At 34.5% G+C, this 19,180-nt stretch overlaps 2 protein-coding genes across 5 annotated transcripts in view; both read right to left on the bottom strand.

Annotated features, from left to right (window-relative positions):
• The window catches only part of LOC106663692 (NAD(P) transhydrogenase, mitochondrial-like), a 21,228-nt gene extending 9,965 nt beyond the window's left edge, over window positions 1-11,263 (bottom strand). Inside the window, exons 1-5 of the mRNA XM_014388731.2 lie at window positions 11,064-11,263; window positions 2,375-2,535; window positions 2,156-2,310; window positions 1,151-1,291; window positions 909-1,031 (exon numbers count right to left, since the gene is read on the bottom strand). Coding sequence (XP_014244217.1) covers window positions 909-1,031; window positions 1,151-1,291; window positions 2,156-2,310; window positions 2,375-2,535; window positions 11,064-11,066 — 583 coding nt within the window. The 5' untranslated portion in view covers window positions 11,067-11,263. The remainder of the gene's footprint in view (window positions 1-908; window positions 1,032-1,150; window positions 1,292-2,155; window positions 2,311-2,374; window positions 2,536-11,063) is intronic.
• Window positions 11,264-16,169: 4,906 nt separating this feature from the next.
• The window catches only part of LOC106663679 (adenylate cyclase type 8-like), a 261,838-nt gene continuing 258,827 nt past the window's right edge, over window positions 16,170-19,180 (bottom strand). For 3 of the 4 annotated variants that reach the window (XM_014388701.2, XM_014388699.2, XM_024227503.1), the window contains 2 exons: window positions 18,933-19,143; window positions 16,170-17,193 (listed from right to left, as the gene is read on the bottom strand). In XM_014388701.2, coding sequence (XP_014244187.1) covers window positions 16,874-17,193; window positions 18,933-19,143 — 531 coding nt within the window. In that variant the 3' untranslated portion in view covers window positions 16,170-16,873. Of the gene's footprint in view, window positions 17,194-18,763; window positions 18,824-18,932; window positions 19,144-19,180 lie in introns of all 4 variants that reach the window. The other variant, XM_014388702.2, reaches the window with a different exon arrangement.

Here is a 19,180-nt window from a genome sequence, read left to right on the forward strand (position 1 = left end):
TTTTTTTTTTTTTTTTTTTTAATACGAAATTGTGAAACTTGAATTTGTAATCAGACACCACAAGAATAGCACCACATTTTATGTGAAATACATTATTTAAAATTTATATTTCCATCTGTATTGTATTTTTTCTGGGAGAGTTTTTAATTCGCCCATGAAAATGACTCGAATAAAGGCAAAAAATCAAAAAGGTTTCTAAAAAAAATACTTCGTTCTTGACAGCTCCTCACGACTTCAACAAATTTATAAATACGTAAAATTATTATTATTATAACAATAATTTATTTGAACCCAGTCTTCAGAACTGTCCCTTAACACTAACCATCTGAGCCACTGTGACTTGATCTGCTTTCCATCTCAACAGATAATTTTCATGCAATTCTCTTTCATTGTCCAGGTTATCTCAAATTTTGTTTAAAAATTAACTTTGATTAATGTACTGAATGGGACTGAAACTAATAAAAAATCTTAATAATCTATTTATCAATATTGTTAATTGTCATCGAGATCTTTTGTATGCCAAAATCTAATTCCTTCAGATGAACATAATCATAATGTTAAAATTTGTCTGAAAGGTATTTGTTTAATTATAATTGTTTTAAGCATTCGCAATGTGAAATAAATTAAAAAAAAGGGTATACAGTTAACATAAATAATTGTGGTCAAACATTAGGGTAATGTGAACATAGAAATAACTCAAGGTTTGTTTTTCATAGTTATTATTCCTTAAATAACACCATTTGAGTTGTTAATTTTCTTGTTTATTCAGTCTGTTGAGCAGAAACTAACATAACACCAACAAATAATTGAAACTCGTGTTTATGTAGAAGTGAGAAAAATGTATTTTCTAAACGGGAGTAAAAACGTAGTTTGCTGTTAGATGAAATGTCAATTAGTAATATTTATACCTGCGAAGAACCTTGGAAAATGGTTAGCAGCCTCAATAACTGCCCTGTAACCGGCGATGTTCGCCATCGAGCTCAACGCGTCAAAGACCTGGGCCCTCGAAATCCTCGGGATGCAGTCCATCGCTGTTTAGAAAAAAAAATATGTTTACTTAATCACAGAAAATTAAACTATTCAAATAATTGAAAAGATAAAAGCCACTTGTTATTAAGATTCAAGAGTGACACTTGAAATTTTTACTTACCGAATGCATTGATTTTCTTTAAAGCCAACTTGTCGATAAGTGGCCTATTCTGACCAGGGTAAAGAAATGAAATTAGTGTAGTGTCGGGTTTGAATAGTTGAACCTCACTTTCACTAGGCTGGCGCACTTTCAAAACAAGATCTGAAAAAACAAAAGCAACAATGAAAATTTATCAATCCTATTAAAATTATTAATTTATTTGTTTAAGTAACAATATTTTTGTGACACGACTGGTTTCAGCATTTCGCCAGTGTTGCTTATTACTTTTTTCTTCAATTAAGATAACTAGTACAAACAATTTTTTTCCTTGGGTTATCTCATAACTCCAAATGATATAAATATCAGATAACATCTTGCTTTCTGGATTGAGCTAATTAACGGCATAGTAATTAATTAATTGCATAATTATTTTTAAAATACATAAAATATGAAGTTTTTTCAAACAGTAGGACATTTTAAACATAACATTACTGAATATTTCTTTATCTACATATGGAAATAAATCAAATTTTCAATTGTTACTATAAGAAAGGTGAGATGTTTAAAAGAAAATTAAGTTTTTGTATGAATATTTTTCTCCCTGTAAAATGGTCTATCTGGGACAAAAATTTACTGCTAACACCAATTGCCCATTTACATAAAAGTCAGCTTGTTGAGATAAACTGTTTATCTTTTCTTCAATAACAGTAGCTGAAATCAACTACAGATAATCTTTTGAGATCAGGGAGTAAAAAATCAAACACATATAATCACAATAACCAGATCTAGTTATTAATAATTCATTGTATTATCTGTTATATCTAACTGTAAGAAAAATAGAAGAGTATTCAAAAAATTAAACGAACATTGTTTTTTGTTTAAATTTTAATTTTAGAAATAATAATTCACAGTACAATATTTAACTGGAATATCTACGATGGTCAAGGCTACTTTCTGTTTTCAATGCTGAGATCAAAAGCTTTTTATAACATAAAATGAAAAATAAATTATTAAATGAATTCCTACCAGAGGTAAATGCTTCTTCTTTGTTGACAATTTTTGCCCCGGCTTCCGTGTAGTCCGAGTCTCTGAATTTTGCACCCACACCAGCGCCTGACTCGATTGCCACGGTGAAGCCTTTTTTGACTAGAGTTGATGTTACTGTAGGTGTCATGGCGACCCTGAAATATTTTATATTAATTACACATATTTCAAAGGCAAATTGGGTTATTTTAGTTTATTCACCTCCTCTCTTCCTTCCATGTTTCTTTCGGTACGCCAATCTTGAGACTGCTGTAAGGGACACCCGCCACTGGCTTGTCGCCATTCCTAAGCACTGTATTTATGCTAAATTTTCGCTGTGTTATAAGCCTGATTTGCTTTGGGATATTATTCTTTAGGGCCAACTGAAATAAAAAGTTTGCATGACACTTTCCGATTTTTTAATTCATAACAGTATAAAACATTTAAAAAAATCTTGGCTTTTGTATGACAAAAACAAATATATTACAGCTATTTTAGATTTTTTGATCATTAAAATGACTGGGCATATTATTTTGTTCACTATCGACAATGTCATATTATGAAATGGGTACATAAATTATATAAAATATATTTTCCAAATTGCTAGTCATGTAGGATGTATAAAGAATCACTAGTGTATATTTTAAATAAATTCATAATGTGTTAACCTTTAGTAATTGTGGATACACATGGATGATATGAAAAAAGATATCCGAATGGATTATACAGAGAGTTAAGGGAGTGAATGAACTTTACGCAATACTTGTAAGCCAGCAGTAATCCAGCTATTGTATTATTGTAAAACACAACAAAAACCGAGAAGTAAGAAATAACTTTCTTGGAAAATGAAATATCAATAATAATGTACACATTGACTATTTTTCCTAATGTAAAATTATTAATTATTACTGAAATTTACATTGCTAGGTGAACTTCATTTATTAAAATGACGTATGTAAAAACCTCACTTTGGGTGAATTTTATTGGTAAATTATAAGGACTGGAAAATATTATGTAAATTTTGCAATACAGCAAGAAAATTAAACTATTAATCCCATTAGAATTTGTGGTCCAATTGAAAAATGGCAAAAAGGAGGGAAAATTCGAAAGGTGGGGTTGAGATGGGGAGTTGGTGTCCGAGTGGATCAAGGTTATGATAGCTCAAGTGGTTAGAGCAGCGGCGTATTGAGCCGAAGGTCGTTGGTTCGAATCCCGCTTGTGACACTGACTTTCTTATCTCAACCAATACGTTACATAAAGATTAATTGATTGAAATAAACTATTAATGTTGACCAGTTTATGTGTGGGTGATTAGTGACCATTAATCGATAATTATTAAGAAATCGTGAGATGCGGTCTGGTGTGATGTAGGTTTCAGAAACACTTTCTTTATCGTGCCAACGTTTCGATCTTTATTGAGATCATCTTCAGAGCTCGAAGTGTTTGTCTTCTGTGTAATTGTGCCATTCTTGCGTGTCGTGTTGAGAGTGCCCCTTTTTGAGTGACACTTTCAACACGACACGCAAGAATGGCACAATTACACAGAAGACAAACACTTCGAGCTCTGAAGATGATCTCAATAAAGATCGAAATGTTGGCACGATAAAGAAAAGGTTTTTCTGGAACCGACATCACACCAGACCGCATCTCACGATTTCTGAATAATTGTGTGAATTATTGTTTATTTGTTTTAACACCTTTTTTCTTTATATAACTTTTCAATGTGAGATGTTTGTCTAGGCCTGAATTGGTATATCAGTTTGTGACAAATCCATCATTTAAGATGGCAAAACATATCTGACAGGCGAAACTAGCAAGAATAAGCTGATTGAGATCAATCAGTCTACATAAATTTGCATAATGAGATTTCTCCATGTTGTCTGTGGGGAAAAGAATCTTTTATTCGGTCATTTCTAATCAGTTTGGTCTGCCTATCCTTGCTTGTTTGGACAGTTTAGACTCATTTCGGTGTTTCACCATTTTCAGTGGATTTTAGCTGTTGTGAAATGACAAAAATCCAGACTCGGCATTGAAGATGGCCAGTGACCAGTGACAACCAAATTACAGGTTCATCATCCTGCAAACCACATAGAGAAAGCTCTAAATTTAATTTAGGCTATATGCTTCATGTAGGACATTGTAAATAAACAAATAAATGAAAAAAAAAATTGGTAATTCCACGTGTCCCACTTAAATGAAGGGTGTGATTTCTTGGCTCCATGTAGAGAACGAGTAGATAGACGTGTGTAGAGACGTGATTGCCACTCGATATGAGATTTATGCTTGAGCTCAGCAGCAAGTGCTTGCTTGTCCTGTTCTCATTTTTACAGAAAACAGGACTATTTTACTCTATGTACTGTATAGATATCTCTTTTTGCATTTCTTTGTGCATATTGAGACTGAAAGTATTTAATAGCATGAATTTGTATTGTGGGAGATCTAATTGAGGGTCAAAGGCAGAATACTGAGTACTCCATTGACACTCAATTAGATCTCTAACACTGCACATCTCGCTAATAAATACATTCAGAATTAGTTACATAAAATGTATAGAGGTTGCAAGAGGAATATCAAGTACACCTAACCTAGCGAATGGTATGAAAATAAGAAAGAATATAGTTAAGAATGAGAGCTTGAATGTGTTAAGATTTAGAGAGTGATTGCATTGAGGGCTGAATTGACCTAGCTATTGATAGCCCCTGGAGCCCAACCTCTGTTGTTTTACGGATAAGACCAAGGTTTGACCCGTACTGCCAATACCCAGGTTGGGCGATCCTCAAGGCCTGTGTAACCTATATACTCTATAATAAAATCTATAATAAAGTAAAAAGTAAAAAAGCAAAATAAGTAAACATATCTATAATAAAAAGTCAAGAAAGGCAATCAAAACCATGTTCAAAGCCTCAGAATAACACTTGTTGCCAGTTGTACTCAAATAATGTGTATGATTTGGGAAACCCAAACGAGAAAAAAAATATTTTCCTATTTTTGCTAATTCTTAAAACATATCCACATTTGCGACCCTCATCAGTGATGAACTTTACCTCCATTTAAGCACGATTTCCGAGTTTTTAAACGTCCCGACGCGATATTTTTCCTCCACTTTTAAAATGCCTAAAAATTCCGTTAGAAAACGCGTTTTTTTTTCTATTGTGCCTTTGTTGTTCGGATTATATCGATTTACCTGAAGAAACTGGATCTTATCCCACTCTCTTCGAAGAAGGAACAGACGTAGTCGTCGTTTCAAGTTCTTTGACCCCTTTCAAGAAGGAAAAATATTTTTAAAAAAATACTGCATTTTAAAATCATATTTACAAGTAAATTTTGGCCTTCTGAGGTTTATCTCAAATGTTATCGTATGTGGGTCATGATATTACAAAACCCCAGGGGGGAAAGTATTAAATCTTTTTGCCCCCTGACTAAAAATAAAATAAAAAGTTTCTCCCAAAAATACCAAAGATAATTTATTTCCTAACGGTTTCGGAACGATCAATTAATCTTATAGCTTTATAAATTTGATATCTTTTGGAGATAAATCGTGATCATTCACCTCTGAACACTCTGCAAAACATTTATACCAAAATCAGATTATAAAAATGTATACAACTAACTTTATACTCTCTTTATTATGTACAAATAATTACAGAGCTATATCCCGGCTTTGTAAATATATTTCAAACTTTCAGTTTAATTAATTAATATATTAGAAAATGCTGTGTAACGATGTAGAAATGAAGCTTGATACCTCAAATTTTAATCCAATTAAGGAAGAAGGACCACAAAAAAGTCCGGTTATTTTTGTAAATTTGTAATTTTGACAGAGTCATGTATAGGAATAATGATCAAAATGACAAAATTACATATTCTATTATTTAAAAAAAATCAATTACTAATACATAAAACATTATAAAAAACATCGAAAAGTCAAGTAGCGAAAAAAACCTTATTATATCCCGTCATTCAAGAGGGCTAAAACGACCTACTAAATGGTTTGTTTGTCGCGGACGAGGAGTAAAACCAATACAACACCTTTTTCATACGACTGCCAATTAAAAATACGGTCTATGCCAGGATTCGAACACAGAACCGCTAGCGGAGCAAATATGAATCGGAAATACAAACCACTCTGCCATTTGGGTACCGAGACCTTTTAAACAAATTTGGTACTTCTAAAGAATTTACAGATTAAAGAGGATAGATAGGGGGAGAAAGGTGAAGAGAAAGAGAGCGAGTGAAGAGAGAGAGAGGAATAGAGAGGGGAAGAAAGTGAGTGGGTGTGTGCAAATGAATGAGAGACGGGGGGATAGAGGGGGAGGAAGTTAGTGCGTGATTAAGTGAGTGAGTGAGTGAGTGAGTGAGTGAGAGAGAGAGAGAAAGAGAGAGAGAGAGTGAGAGTGAGAGAGAGAGAGAGAGTGAGAGAGAGAGAGAGAGAGTGTGTGTGTGTGTGTAAATGAATGAGGGGGGAGTGAGTGAGAGAAAGAGAGTGTAAGTGAACACTAGATGGAGGGATAGAGAAGAGGGAGAAAGTAATGGAGAGTGAGTGAGTGAGTGTGGGAGAAAGAGGGAATGTGTGTGCGCAAGTGAACGAGAGAGGGGAGAGTGTAAGTGAGTGAGAATGTGTGTATATGTGTGTCAGTGAACGTGAGAGAAAAGAGAGAGAGAGAGAGAGAGAGAGAGAGAGAGAGAGAATGAGTGCGAGATAGTGTGTGTGTGTGTGTGTGTGTGTATAAGTGAACAACGAGAGAGGGGGAAAGTGAGACAGTGAGTGAGTGTATATGTGTTAGTGCAAGCGAAAGGGAGGGATAGAGAAGGGGGAGAAAGTAATGGAGAGTGAGTGAGTGAGTGAGTGTGGGAGAAAGAGGGAATGTGTGTGCGCAAGTGAACGAGAGAGGGGAGAGTGTAAGTGAGTGAGAATGTATGTATATGTGTGTCAGTGAATGTGAGAGAAAAGAGAGAACGAGCGAGAGAGAGAGAGAGAGAGAGAGAGAGAGAGAGAGAGAGAGAGAGAATGAGTGTGAGATAAAGTGTGTGTGTGTGTGTGTGTGTGTGTGTGTGTGTATAAGTGAACAACGAGAGAGGGGGAAGTGAGACAGTGAGTGAGTGTATATGTGAGTGCAAGTGAAAGGGAGGGATAGAGAAGTGAAAGAAAATAATGGGGAGTGGGGGAGTGAAAGTGTTTGTTTGTTTTGTGTATAAGGAAGTGAGTGATCGAGGGTGAATGTGGTAGTGCGCCAGTGTAAATCGTTATAATATTTAATTTGGAACAATATGTAATTAACAATAACGAATAGCATTAAAATATTTTTAAAATTCCAGCGTATCTTCAAACTGTGTGGAAGAAAATTTATAATGAATTCTGAGAAAGTTAGAACCTAAAATTGTGTAAAAATATTTACGCCAACCAACGCCCATATCAAAAATTAGGACCTTTTTGGTCGAAAGTACAATATATTTTTTAAATTTATATTTTCGAATCCAACTATGTCAAGAGATAAAGTAAGCCAAACGAACAGAAAATTAGTCATGGTTTCATAGACTGTTGACAAGCAAAATTTCATCCAACATAGAAAACTGCGTGCTTATTTCATTGTTTAATAAATTACTGATAACAATAATAAAAAATTGTTCTGGTTTTTCACTCTGTAAGAAAAACACACAAAATGTCGAGAACTGACGAGACACACAGACAGTTGGTGTGAGTGAGTACTTTAGGGTTGACGTCCTGGGGAGAGTTTTATCTCTTTCCTACAGAGTGAATATCTTAAATTAAAAACAGTGAAATTTGTGAGGAAAACCTCTTTATCTCTCAAGGAAAGAAAGTGAAATAAAGAAAACGACAAGCAAAATTTAGTCCAGAAACTAAAACAACAAAAAGCATAAAGTGTAAAATAAAAATTGTGGCAAATTTTTTAAATCATAGTTACAACAGGTTTTAATAATTCAATTATCGATTGTGAATTAATTTTCCAATGCACCCTGAGAGAATACTTGAACACGTGAACCGTAAAAATCTCAATTTTCAAGTATTTTTGATTCGAGATTGCACGTTTTCTTTGGCAAATTTGACGAAATATTTAAAACGTGCATTGACAATTATGAAAAAACATTATCTCTCAAGGAGAGATAATAAAAATAAATTTAAAAAAAACCACACACACACACACAAAAAACAGTATTAAAATGAGAGTCCAACGTTCTACCATGTTATAAGCTTTTCAGTGCATAAAAACTCATAATTAATCGTGTTGGATTAAAAAAAGTACGGCTCATACATCAGCCTTTCACACAAAAAGCATTTTTAATTACTATTTTTGAAACTACTGATATTACTTTGAAACTACCGACTTTTTTTTTAATAACTATTAGTTGGCAAATGTTCAAAAAACTAGTCCACAAATTGCGTCTAACCACCAAGAAATTTACAAACAGAGAAGATAAAAATGATTAAAAAAATTAAACATTCAGCAAAACAGACAGCGTTAATCCAGCATGTTATCAGTTTTCTCGGTTTAAATCAAGAAAACGCGAACGAAAATTGCGGACAATTTGAAAAAACGTGCACCACTCAATCTCTTCATGTTCCTTTTAAAAAAAATTCTTCTTAATAAATGTAGGCAATTTTAATTGAATATATGAGTGTAAATTTGCTTGGTTAACTTTCACACGATATTTGGGCAAAGCGTTAAAAAATTTTAAAATCCAAAAAAATAATATCTCAAGGAGTGATAGTAAAACGGATATTTAAGAAAAAATCTGTCAGTTATTTATTCCAAAGAAACAAGTTTCATATTGAAAATCATAATAGCTGAGCAAAATGTTAAAAAAGATAGGCCTTATAATTTTTGATTTCAACTTTCTCATAATTCCAGCTTTTTTTCAGTTTCAATTTCAGAATTTTTCACATATTTCAACGCTATTCTAGACTTTTATCAGTCATTAAAAAATCGAAATGCTACTTTATTGATAATTAAATATTGTTCACAATCAGATGTCGACTTATATTATGTAGATATTATGCGCGCTACCGCATGCACCATCGATCACTCACTCCCTTCAGACCGGACAAACACACACTTTCTTTTTCACTCTCACTCACTCTTACCCATTATTTTTTCTTTCTCCCACTTTTTATCTCTCTCGCCAATTCTTTATCTCACTCGCCCACTCTTTATCTCACTCACTCACTATCTCTCACTCAATCTCTCTCTCTCTCTCTCTCTTCCTCACTTACTTAATCTCTCTTTCTCTTATTCACTCTCTATCTCACTCCACTCCCTTTTACACTCACAGACTCTTTCTTTTATTTACTCTCTATCTTCTCTATCTCACAATTTTATTTCTCTCTCACTCACTCATTCATTCACTCACTCCCTCTCTCGCTCATTCATTCTCTCTCACTTTTACTGTCAATCACTAAGCCACTCTCTCCCACTCACTCACTCTCTATTTCCTGACTTACTTTCTCACTAACTCATTCTCTCCCTCCCTCAGTTTCTCTCTCACTCTTATTCACTCACTCTTTCTTTTATTCACTCTCTATCTTCTTTACCTCACAATTTTATTTCTCTCTCACTCATACATTCACTCGCTCACTCACACTCTCTCACTTTTACTGTTAATCACTAAGCCACTCTCTCCCACTCAATACTCTCTATTTCCTGACTCACTTTCTCACTCACTCATTCTCTCCCTCCCTCAGTCTCTCTCTCTCACTCTTATTCACTCACTCTTTCTTTTATTCCCTCTCTATCTTCTCTATCTCACAATTTTATTTCTCTCTCTCTTTCTCTCCCTCACTCAGTCTCAGTCTCTCTCTCTCTCTTTCTCTCTCTTATTCACTCACTCTCTCTCTCTCTCTCATTCTCTCTCTCTCTCTCTCGCTGACTCACTCTTTCTTTTATTCACTCTCTATCTCATAATTTTCTTTCTCTCTCACTCATTTACTCTCTTTGTTTATCTTATTCACTTTCTATCTCACTTCCTCTCTCTCAAATCTCTTTCCCTCTCATTCATTCACTCACTAACTCACTCTCTCTCTCTTTCTCTCACTCTCTTGTGCATACACACGCCGACACATACAATTCTTGTGTATTGCACCACCTACACAAACGAACGAATACACACAAACTCAATGATTGATTGATGAAAAATACAAACGCTGTCAAAGTGTTATAAAAAATTAAATAAAAATACATATTTCTACAGAGTGCTCTGCATTCTAATATATTTTTTCTCCAGAAAACTCGACGCGACGGTTGGACGCAATTTAATTGTTTCCACGTGTACCGCGTATTCCAGAAATACACAATTCGGTGGGTTTTGTAATGTAAATTTTAAATTAACAGTCGTAGCTAGTGAAATTCGTTTTTTATCGAACCCCGGCCCGAGTTTATCTTGGAAAGTTAAAAAACAGCATAAAGTCTTATTATCTTTCAAGGCGAAAATGTAAAGTTTAAAAAAAATCAAACGGTTTTCTTGGCTTTTATCAACTTTCTAACGTGATTTATTGTCCTGTCCTCTTTCAAGAGCCGGCTGGTTAAAAACAGGTACGAAGAAGTCGACCTGAGAAAAGAAAAGGAAGAAAATACCAAATAAACAGCGGGTCCGTTTGGCAATTTTTATCCCATTTGAAAACGTTAATCGGCAGAGGAGAAAAACAATAATCTATGCCGATAATTGATAACCCGGGTGTTTTTTTAATTTACATCTTCCAAAACGATAAGAGTACCCGAGAGGCGAATTAACCTGTTGAATTAATAAAGCTAAATTTAAATTGGGATATGATTTTAAAAAAAACGGGGCTTGTCTCGACGTGCAAAAGACAGAGACGAGGCGAACCTCAGCCGCCGGAACAGGTCCACCCTGCCAGGATAAAGGAACCCTGGGGATGGACACTCGTCAAATCTCTTACCATCGTCCCTGTGTAAATTGAAGTTGGCGCCGCCGGTTTGAGCACACGTCCGAGTGAACGTCCTCACCAAAAATAAATCCGGCAGCCGATGAGCGAAATGTGATACGGACGGCTTCGACCGGGAGTGCTTGACAACTACTGCCGACTGCCGAGTGCCGAGAGCCGAGACGCACTGCTGCCGATTACGTTCTAACGGCTGACTGGGCGAGAGGAGCAGACGATCGCCGCTTTTCGGCAATGATCGGCGAACTGGGGGGTCTGTTTATAAATCGGCCTTATTTTCAGTTACAATCAACTGACAGTTATACGCACAACCCGAATATCAAATAAATATATACAATAATAATAAATTATGCAGTTATAAAATGGTAGGAAACTGAGCTGAAAAGCCTGGATCGTTTTGTCAAGACAAAAACTTCTTCTGCAAGGAAACGTCTCGAAATTCTCAAAGATTAGATTGGCTTGTCCTTAAATAATGAAATTTTATTGTTATAAAATAAAAAACAGACAAACCCTGAGCCTGAGAAAATTATATTTAGTGGTCTGATTCACCAAATTACCTCTTTCAATTAATCAACCTTTTTATATAAGGTTTTAGTTGAAATGAAAAAGCTAGCATCAAGAGCGGGATTCGAACCCACGACCTTCGGCTCAATACGGCGCTGATCTAATCACTTGAGCTATCTTGAATTCAATCCACTCGACTCGGTCACCAACTCCCCATCTCAACCTACAATCTTTCGAATTTTCCCTCCTTTTTTTTGCCATTTTTCTAATGTCGCGTAATTAGGATTTGATTCTCAGCAACTTATGAAGTGGCAACGGGGAGCTGTTAGCGAAGTGATACTCCTTTACTTATTATATATTAATCCATTATGTTTAGTGGTCTAATTCACCAAGTTACATCTTTCAATGAATCAACCGTTTTACACAAGTTGAAATGAAAAAGCTAGCGTCAGGAGCGGGATTCGAACCCACGACCTTCGGCTCAATACGCCGCTGCTCTAACCACTTGAGCTATCTTGACTTCAATCCACTCGGACACCAACTCTCCATCTCGACCTACAATCTTTCGAATTTTCCCTCCTTTTTTTGCCATTATTCTAATGTGTAATTAGGATTTGATTCTCAGCTACTTATGAAGTGGCTACGGGGAGCTTTTAGTGAAGTGATACTCCTTTACTTATTATATATTAATCCATTATGTTTAGTGGTCTAATTTACCATATTAATTATTTCAATTAATTATTCTTTTTATGTAAGGTCTTGGTTGAGATTAAAACGTTAGTGTCATGAGTGGGATTCGAACCCACGACCTTCGGCTCAATACGCCGCTGCTCTAACCACTTGAGCTATCGTGACTTCGATCCACTCGGACACCAACTGGGTTCCACCAATACAGAAATGTCCTTCTATACCGACTTCCTTCCCCACCCCTTAAAAATCCAACATATATATACACAAAACAGCAATATCTCACTGGCACTCTCAACACGACACGCAAGAATGGCACAATTACACAGAAAACAAACAATTTGAGTGAGTAGAAATACTTTGATTGAATATAAAAAATATTTTTTGCATTGTATAAATTCACATTTTTTCCACATACTACATATATTTGTTAAATTTAAACAATGTTTGTAAATCCCAGGCCCTGAAGATGATCTCAATAAAGATCGAAACGTTGGCAGGATTAAGAAAATGTTTTTCTGAAACCTACATCACACCAGACCTCATCTCACGATTTATGAATAATCATGTTATCTCAATGTTGAGGCAAACTCATTGCCAAAGCCTCGAGTACTTAGCTGTACTCTGCCACCGTAATCCAAAGCATGATGGACATCACGAAACCAAGGACGGTCCTAATAAAGAAGCACAGGCCCAATTAACATGTACGAACTGCGGAGGGGGTCATAAGGTGTCAGCCCCATTCTAATAGTAGATGCAGCCAAGAAAAGACATCGTCTCCAAACTTCACCACCTCAAAGGGCGGATAGAAGGCAGTTCACGCCCTTCCCCAAAATACCCATAGTACTTCCAGAGACTCGGGGAATGTTTCTAACTGCGAAGAACATCGGACTAACTAGGAACAACGCAGCCGATGAAGATTCTACAAAATCATCAATATATGTATTTAGTAGTGTGATGGACCTATTAATTTTAGACCTTTGATAAAAAATAATTAATGGAGTATAATAAAACAATTAATAAGATCTTTGCAGGTGTTGTTTCAGGAACTTAAAAATACGCAAAAGCCAAACAACTCAAATTATATTTTACCAAAGGGTTATAAACTTAACAAAAATGGTCCTAAATAAAGAAGAAAATGATTGATTAAATAAAGATTAAAATTTGCTCCAAAAACATAACTAGATACAACGGAACTACTAGAACTTGGTTCATCGGTTGACTGTAGTAAAATAAATGCAAAGAATGGTTTGACAAAAATTAAAACATTAATTTTAAACTATACAATACAATTACAATGTTTTGAAGAGAGATACTTCCCCGAAATTCTGGCTTAACAATATCACACACGTGTGTAGTACGTAGACGTCATACTCGCCATAGCAAACATCAACAACTGCACAAACAACATACTGAAAGACTTGAACTCACTACACAAAAACATAAAATTCAACGCAGAAATAGAAACAAACAACGGTAAAAACTTTCTGTCTTAACTAACACAAAAACAGAAAACGAAAAGCACTGAAACACATGACAGAAAGACTAATATCAATCCCACTGACCAAAGACAATTACGAAAACGAATACAAACCTAGCTCACGATAACGGCTACAACACAAACGCAACAAAGCAACACTTCAAAAACAGATGGACCACATTCATATACATTGGGAAATTAATATACAAACTAACTTGTTTAAAAAGTTAGGCACTAAAAACCACAAACACAATCGGAAAATTACCAAGTCAAACACACAAACATGCGGGTAGGGAGTGAAATACATCGGACGATAGTTAAAAGACAAATACAAGGAACATATCAAATCGTTTAAGAACAGCGACGGAAAATAAAATTACGCGACTCACATATAGAAAATAATGCATAATAAAATAAAATAATACATGATGGCACAACCAAGTATAATATTACTACGCACAAAACGGACAGAAAACGAACCCACTCAAAAAGGACAGAAAATGAACATAGACGAAAATTTAGAAATACATAAAAAAACACATTCAACACCAAAAACTCATACACAAATTAACAACAGCTCACATTGTTCGCGCCATTTAAAACAACACGAATTAATAAAGGAAAAGGACCGAAAACCTAAAAGACCGGCTTAATCCATCAACCACCATCAAACTACTAATACCTACACAGAAAATCTCACAATTTTAAACAATTGCTTTAAAAAATATTATAGTTGGTGTTGCAATTTCGCAACGTTGGCCTTGAATGGATTATTAACAATCGGATAATCGGTTGGGATGGATTTTTTAATCGGATTAAGTTCTTCTCGGAGATATTTCCTGGGTTGACCGTTTTTTCAAAGTATTCTTCTGTATTATTATAAGAGTATTGAATCGAAATTTATAGCTCTGCAAGAATGTGTTGACGTAGTCCTGTGCTTTATACGTTGCTTGTTTATGTGAAAGGGGAACTTGGCAAAGCGCGGATAAGGGCATTGCATTATATTGTCCTTTAACAGGAAGACTTTGCATCATCGTAGTCTTATTCTTCTGTTAAATTTTTTATAAGAGGATTTTATTTAGGTAAGCCCTTTAATATTTTTTTTAAGTTACAAACTTCACCACGTAGTTGTTTTTGGAAAAATGTGTATTTTCTTTATTATTTTCTGGCAGAAGATTCCAGATCCATTGAATATGCTTTGTTAGATTATTTTCATTTGTTTACTTAATAAAGTACTTTTTTCATTCATTCATTCCTTTTTATTTACAGCATTTTCAAGCAAATTAATAATTTTTTCGATCAATATAATAATCGTCTATATTGGTATCTCTATAAGGTCATATCTATATATATGTGACCTTCCCCTATCATCAATATTTTCAATATTGTACAACAAAATTAATTGTACTACACTTCTCTAATAAGAAATTCTAGCAGCATCTGCATCAATTTAAAAATGCCGTCAGGTCCTCTTGAAGAAGACTACAATCACTCTCACAAATTATCTCTTTAAACAGCTTTAAATCATCGGTAAGCAGTGCTAAATGATTATTCTTAATAGTAACATCATTGAAGAAGGTCAAAAATAAAATTATGTGTGAGTCCTGAGGAACACCCGAGTCTATACGAACCACATCAGAAAGAGCACATTTATAGGAGACAGCAAATGATCTATTAACCGAGAATGACTTAAATTAGGCTAGTTAAGGATAAACAAGGATAATTCCAGAGGCTTGTAGCTTTTTCGCCAAGACTATGTCTATCCACCCTGTCGAATGCTTTTGAAATATCAGCATGAACATTCTTATTGCCACGAAGAAGAAGAAACAGCGATGTCTACTGTTGATGCAAAGGCCTTATTCAGGCTGAAATTTCTCCTTTTGGAAGAGAAAAAGCCAAGCACAGGGAGTCCTTAACAAAATTTTGACTTCTGGTAAAGAATGAAGAGAGTCAAACAATAGTGGAGATTGCACTACAGACCAATATTGGTGGCGGTGCACAAGGTCTTAAAAAGGCCGACTCCTTTTAACCTAAAACTATGATTGTTTTCTATTAATGGTCAATGTTTTAGAATTGCAGTAAAAAACCTAAAGTTTTTACTCACTCTTATATACGATTTTGGCTGACTTTTTGTGGACATACCTTCTTTCTCTGAAGGAAGGTTTGAGAAAAAGAGGTCAAACCACCAAAACATCGACAAAGAATATTGCCGTATAATTGGATTCCAGATTGCGTACAAACTGGAATTTTCTGACTGCAATCCCAGAATAAAAACCACCTTTTCAACGGTATTTGCTAGTTGGTTTTATTGAATGGTTTTATTTCTATAGTAACAAGGTGTGGACACAATAGAAATACTTTGCATCACTATTTATATAAATCATAGGTTTGTTCTATTTGTAGCTTTTGTTTAAAAAAAGGGTTCAAATGTGTCAAATAAAGAATTTAGGAGAGTTGTATTAAATTTTTTGTAGAATTAATAACACTGTTTAATTTACAAATTTAAATAGAGTTATAAAAACATGAATAGAGATAGAATGAGGTTTTGTTGAAGAAATCATACATCGACTGTTTTAATTTGGTTGTCACAATTCAAATTGATCCAATTTTGCATAATATGATTGTTTATCAAGCGTTCAATATGCATTGAAGTTTCATCTCAACGCTGACAGGACCCAGCTCTATTTAAAGACTGTTTGTGTACCTTATATGTTATAAATAAAACATGTATTGAAAAATGTCTTGCTTGATAAAATTTCACATATATATGTATATATTTATATATATCTTTATACAAAACTATAACATGTAATTTGAACACTTTAGAAGTAAAAACTATATAATGTGTGAGTACAACGCCCAGTCTTGAACTCATTAAAATATATCTCAGGACAACAAACATTTATAAATTGTTTAGATGGTATAAAATAATCATTTGGAAAACCACTTTTACAAAAACAAAGAAAAGTCTCTAAACTATTTTGGCCCTTGTTCATAGGATTAATTTTGATTTCCTTTCAGGTCTTTCACAATATCTCAGTTTCGATAATTTCAACCAAGAGGACTTGTATTAAAGTTGATTGAGTCTTCCAGCACTCGGAGAGTATCACAATTATTCACTGGAGGCAGGAGATCATCATCTGGCCTGCTCTGTCGAATTGTTGAAGTTCATAGAGACAGACCTTAAATTTCCCTGGGACAGGTTCGGCGACGTATTCCTAGTATCGGGTGCAGAATGAAGGAGCGTGGGATCGACGGACAGCTGCCTCATGCTCCCTTGAGATGTGTAGGTCTGCGATGGCTGGCTCAGCTGTCTGCCTGCCCTTGTCGTGTTCCTCCGCAGGGGTGATGGAGACGGCTTTGAAATTCGGAAGCTGCTGAAGTTGACAAGTTTGTGTCCTGATGGTATCGATGTCGCCTGCTGGGACTTCGTCCTGCTTAAAACTCCTGCGCTTTCTACAAATAAAAACACGACTATTAGATAACTATATGGTACATAAAAATCCCATCACAGTCATGCTGATTCATGCAGCCCCTCATGTTTCATTCTGTTAGTAACAACTGACCTCTACTCACTTTACATATCCTAATAAATGGAATAGGTTGTGCTGGAATGTACTGTAAATGTGTGCGATTTTGTAAATATTTAAATTTGCTAATAAATTGTGGGGGAGAAAGTTTCAAAGACAAAATGTGCTTTTGATGTACATACAAATAAGGCTATAACCAATAAGTTAATTTCAAAAAGATTTTTTCCATTTGCATTTTTTTCACATGACATTTATTCTATAATATTCATAACTTCTTATATTATTATAAACTAAATAACAACATGCAAAACATAAAATAGTTGATAAAATGTAAATAAAACACTGTTTGTTTTAGTTTAATCAAGTGATTTCACTAAAAAAATTAACAAAAATATTTAAAAAAAGGAGAAAAAAACAATGTCATTAACATATGGATCCTATCTAGGAATGGTTAAGGAACGATGACCATTGGACAAAAGTACTCCCCCAAAAAAATTGACCAATGAAGGATATTACAAAGAAACAGTCAATATCACGGGAAATTACAGTCGGGTGGGTGAAGCGAGAAGTATACTAACGGGGAGAATGTTGTCCATCGCATGGAACGAAGAGAATTGGCCTGACTGAAAGTTTGTGTGGCTCGAGCTGCAATACAAACCTTGAGGTGACGGCATCCCCCTAAAGCACTTGGGGAACGACCTAGCCCATCGGCCCATCCCTTGTAATAAGGAAAGAAAAAAGAAATATGGTGGTTTAGAAATAGAAAACAGAGTTACAACAAAATAAGAAGAAGGGAACAATAGAGATACAAAGCGATTTGCAGGAAGTTGAGGGATTTTCTGAAATTGTGTTCATAACCTGTTATTTATCATGTTAAAATTCATTTTAATAAAATTAGTAAAAAAGACAAGACAGATAGAAACTCTGGAAAGTTTTTTAATAGTTAATGTTGCATTACATTATATAATATGAGAAGATAGAAAATTTTTTGTAAAGATTTGTTAAACAGGGTTAAAAAATGATAATTTTTAATGACAAAGAAAAGGTTAATAATATGAAATATAAAATGTTATTAAATCAGTTGGTACATAAATTATTTTTGAAAAATGGTGAACCAAAAGAAATAGGATTAAAAAATTAATTATTGAAATTAATTGTAAGAAATAGGATAGAAATATTTAAAAAACAAAACAATGTAAATAACCTCTAATTTCGCCTGGTCATAATTAATTTATTTTTTGCACTATTAGAAGAATAAAAAATATGATGCTTGTCTAGTTCATTTGTTTGTACATACAAGGTAATTTTCCTTACAACTTTTGAGTCTACTTGTTCTGCAAACTTACTTCTGACCCGATATATTTATCTAATATAACATTTTATTCTTTACCTTCTTTAGATAGAAGTTCACCACTTTATTATAGTTAGTATTCAAGGAGAAGGAATGAATGTAACCAATAAAATAGTAAACATAAAAAAAAAATAATAAAAAGTACCATTCAGCAAGACCCATCAATATTGATGTTGTTTGTCAAAAAAAAATTATTGTCGAAATTCTGAAATAAAAATTAAAAATGTTTTAAAGGGTAAGTGGGGAAAAAAATAAAATAAAATAAAAACAAGGTGAGAAGAGAATTATTGAAAAGCTAGACGATATGAACATACGTGTGGCATGTTTCAGTGTGTTATGACGCCTCCTTGCTTGTACCATGCCGTAAACGACTGCCGCAAGCGATGCATGCTGAATAGTTGGCTTAGGTGTAAGTTGCTCCTCGGTTTCACCCCTTCCTAGAACAAAGTATGTCTCCATTTCGCCTTTGCCCTTGACCGGGACCAGGCCGCGGTACTCCATGAGGTATCCTCTTTCTATGAGCATCTGAAATGCATCATGTTTAAAATATAACCGATGAACA

Source organism: Cimex lectularius, unplaced genomic scaffold (genome assembly GCF_000648675.2).
Source record: "Cimex lectularius strain Harlan isolate CLEC.00 unplaced genomic scaffold, Clec_2.1 scaffold116, whole genome shotgun sequence".
NCBI lineage: Eukaryota > Metazoa > Arthropoda > Insecta > Hemiptera > Cimicidae > Cimex > Cimex lectularius.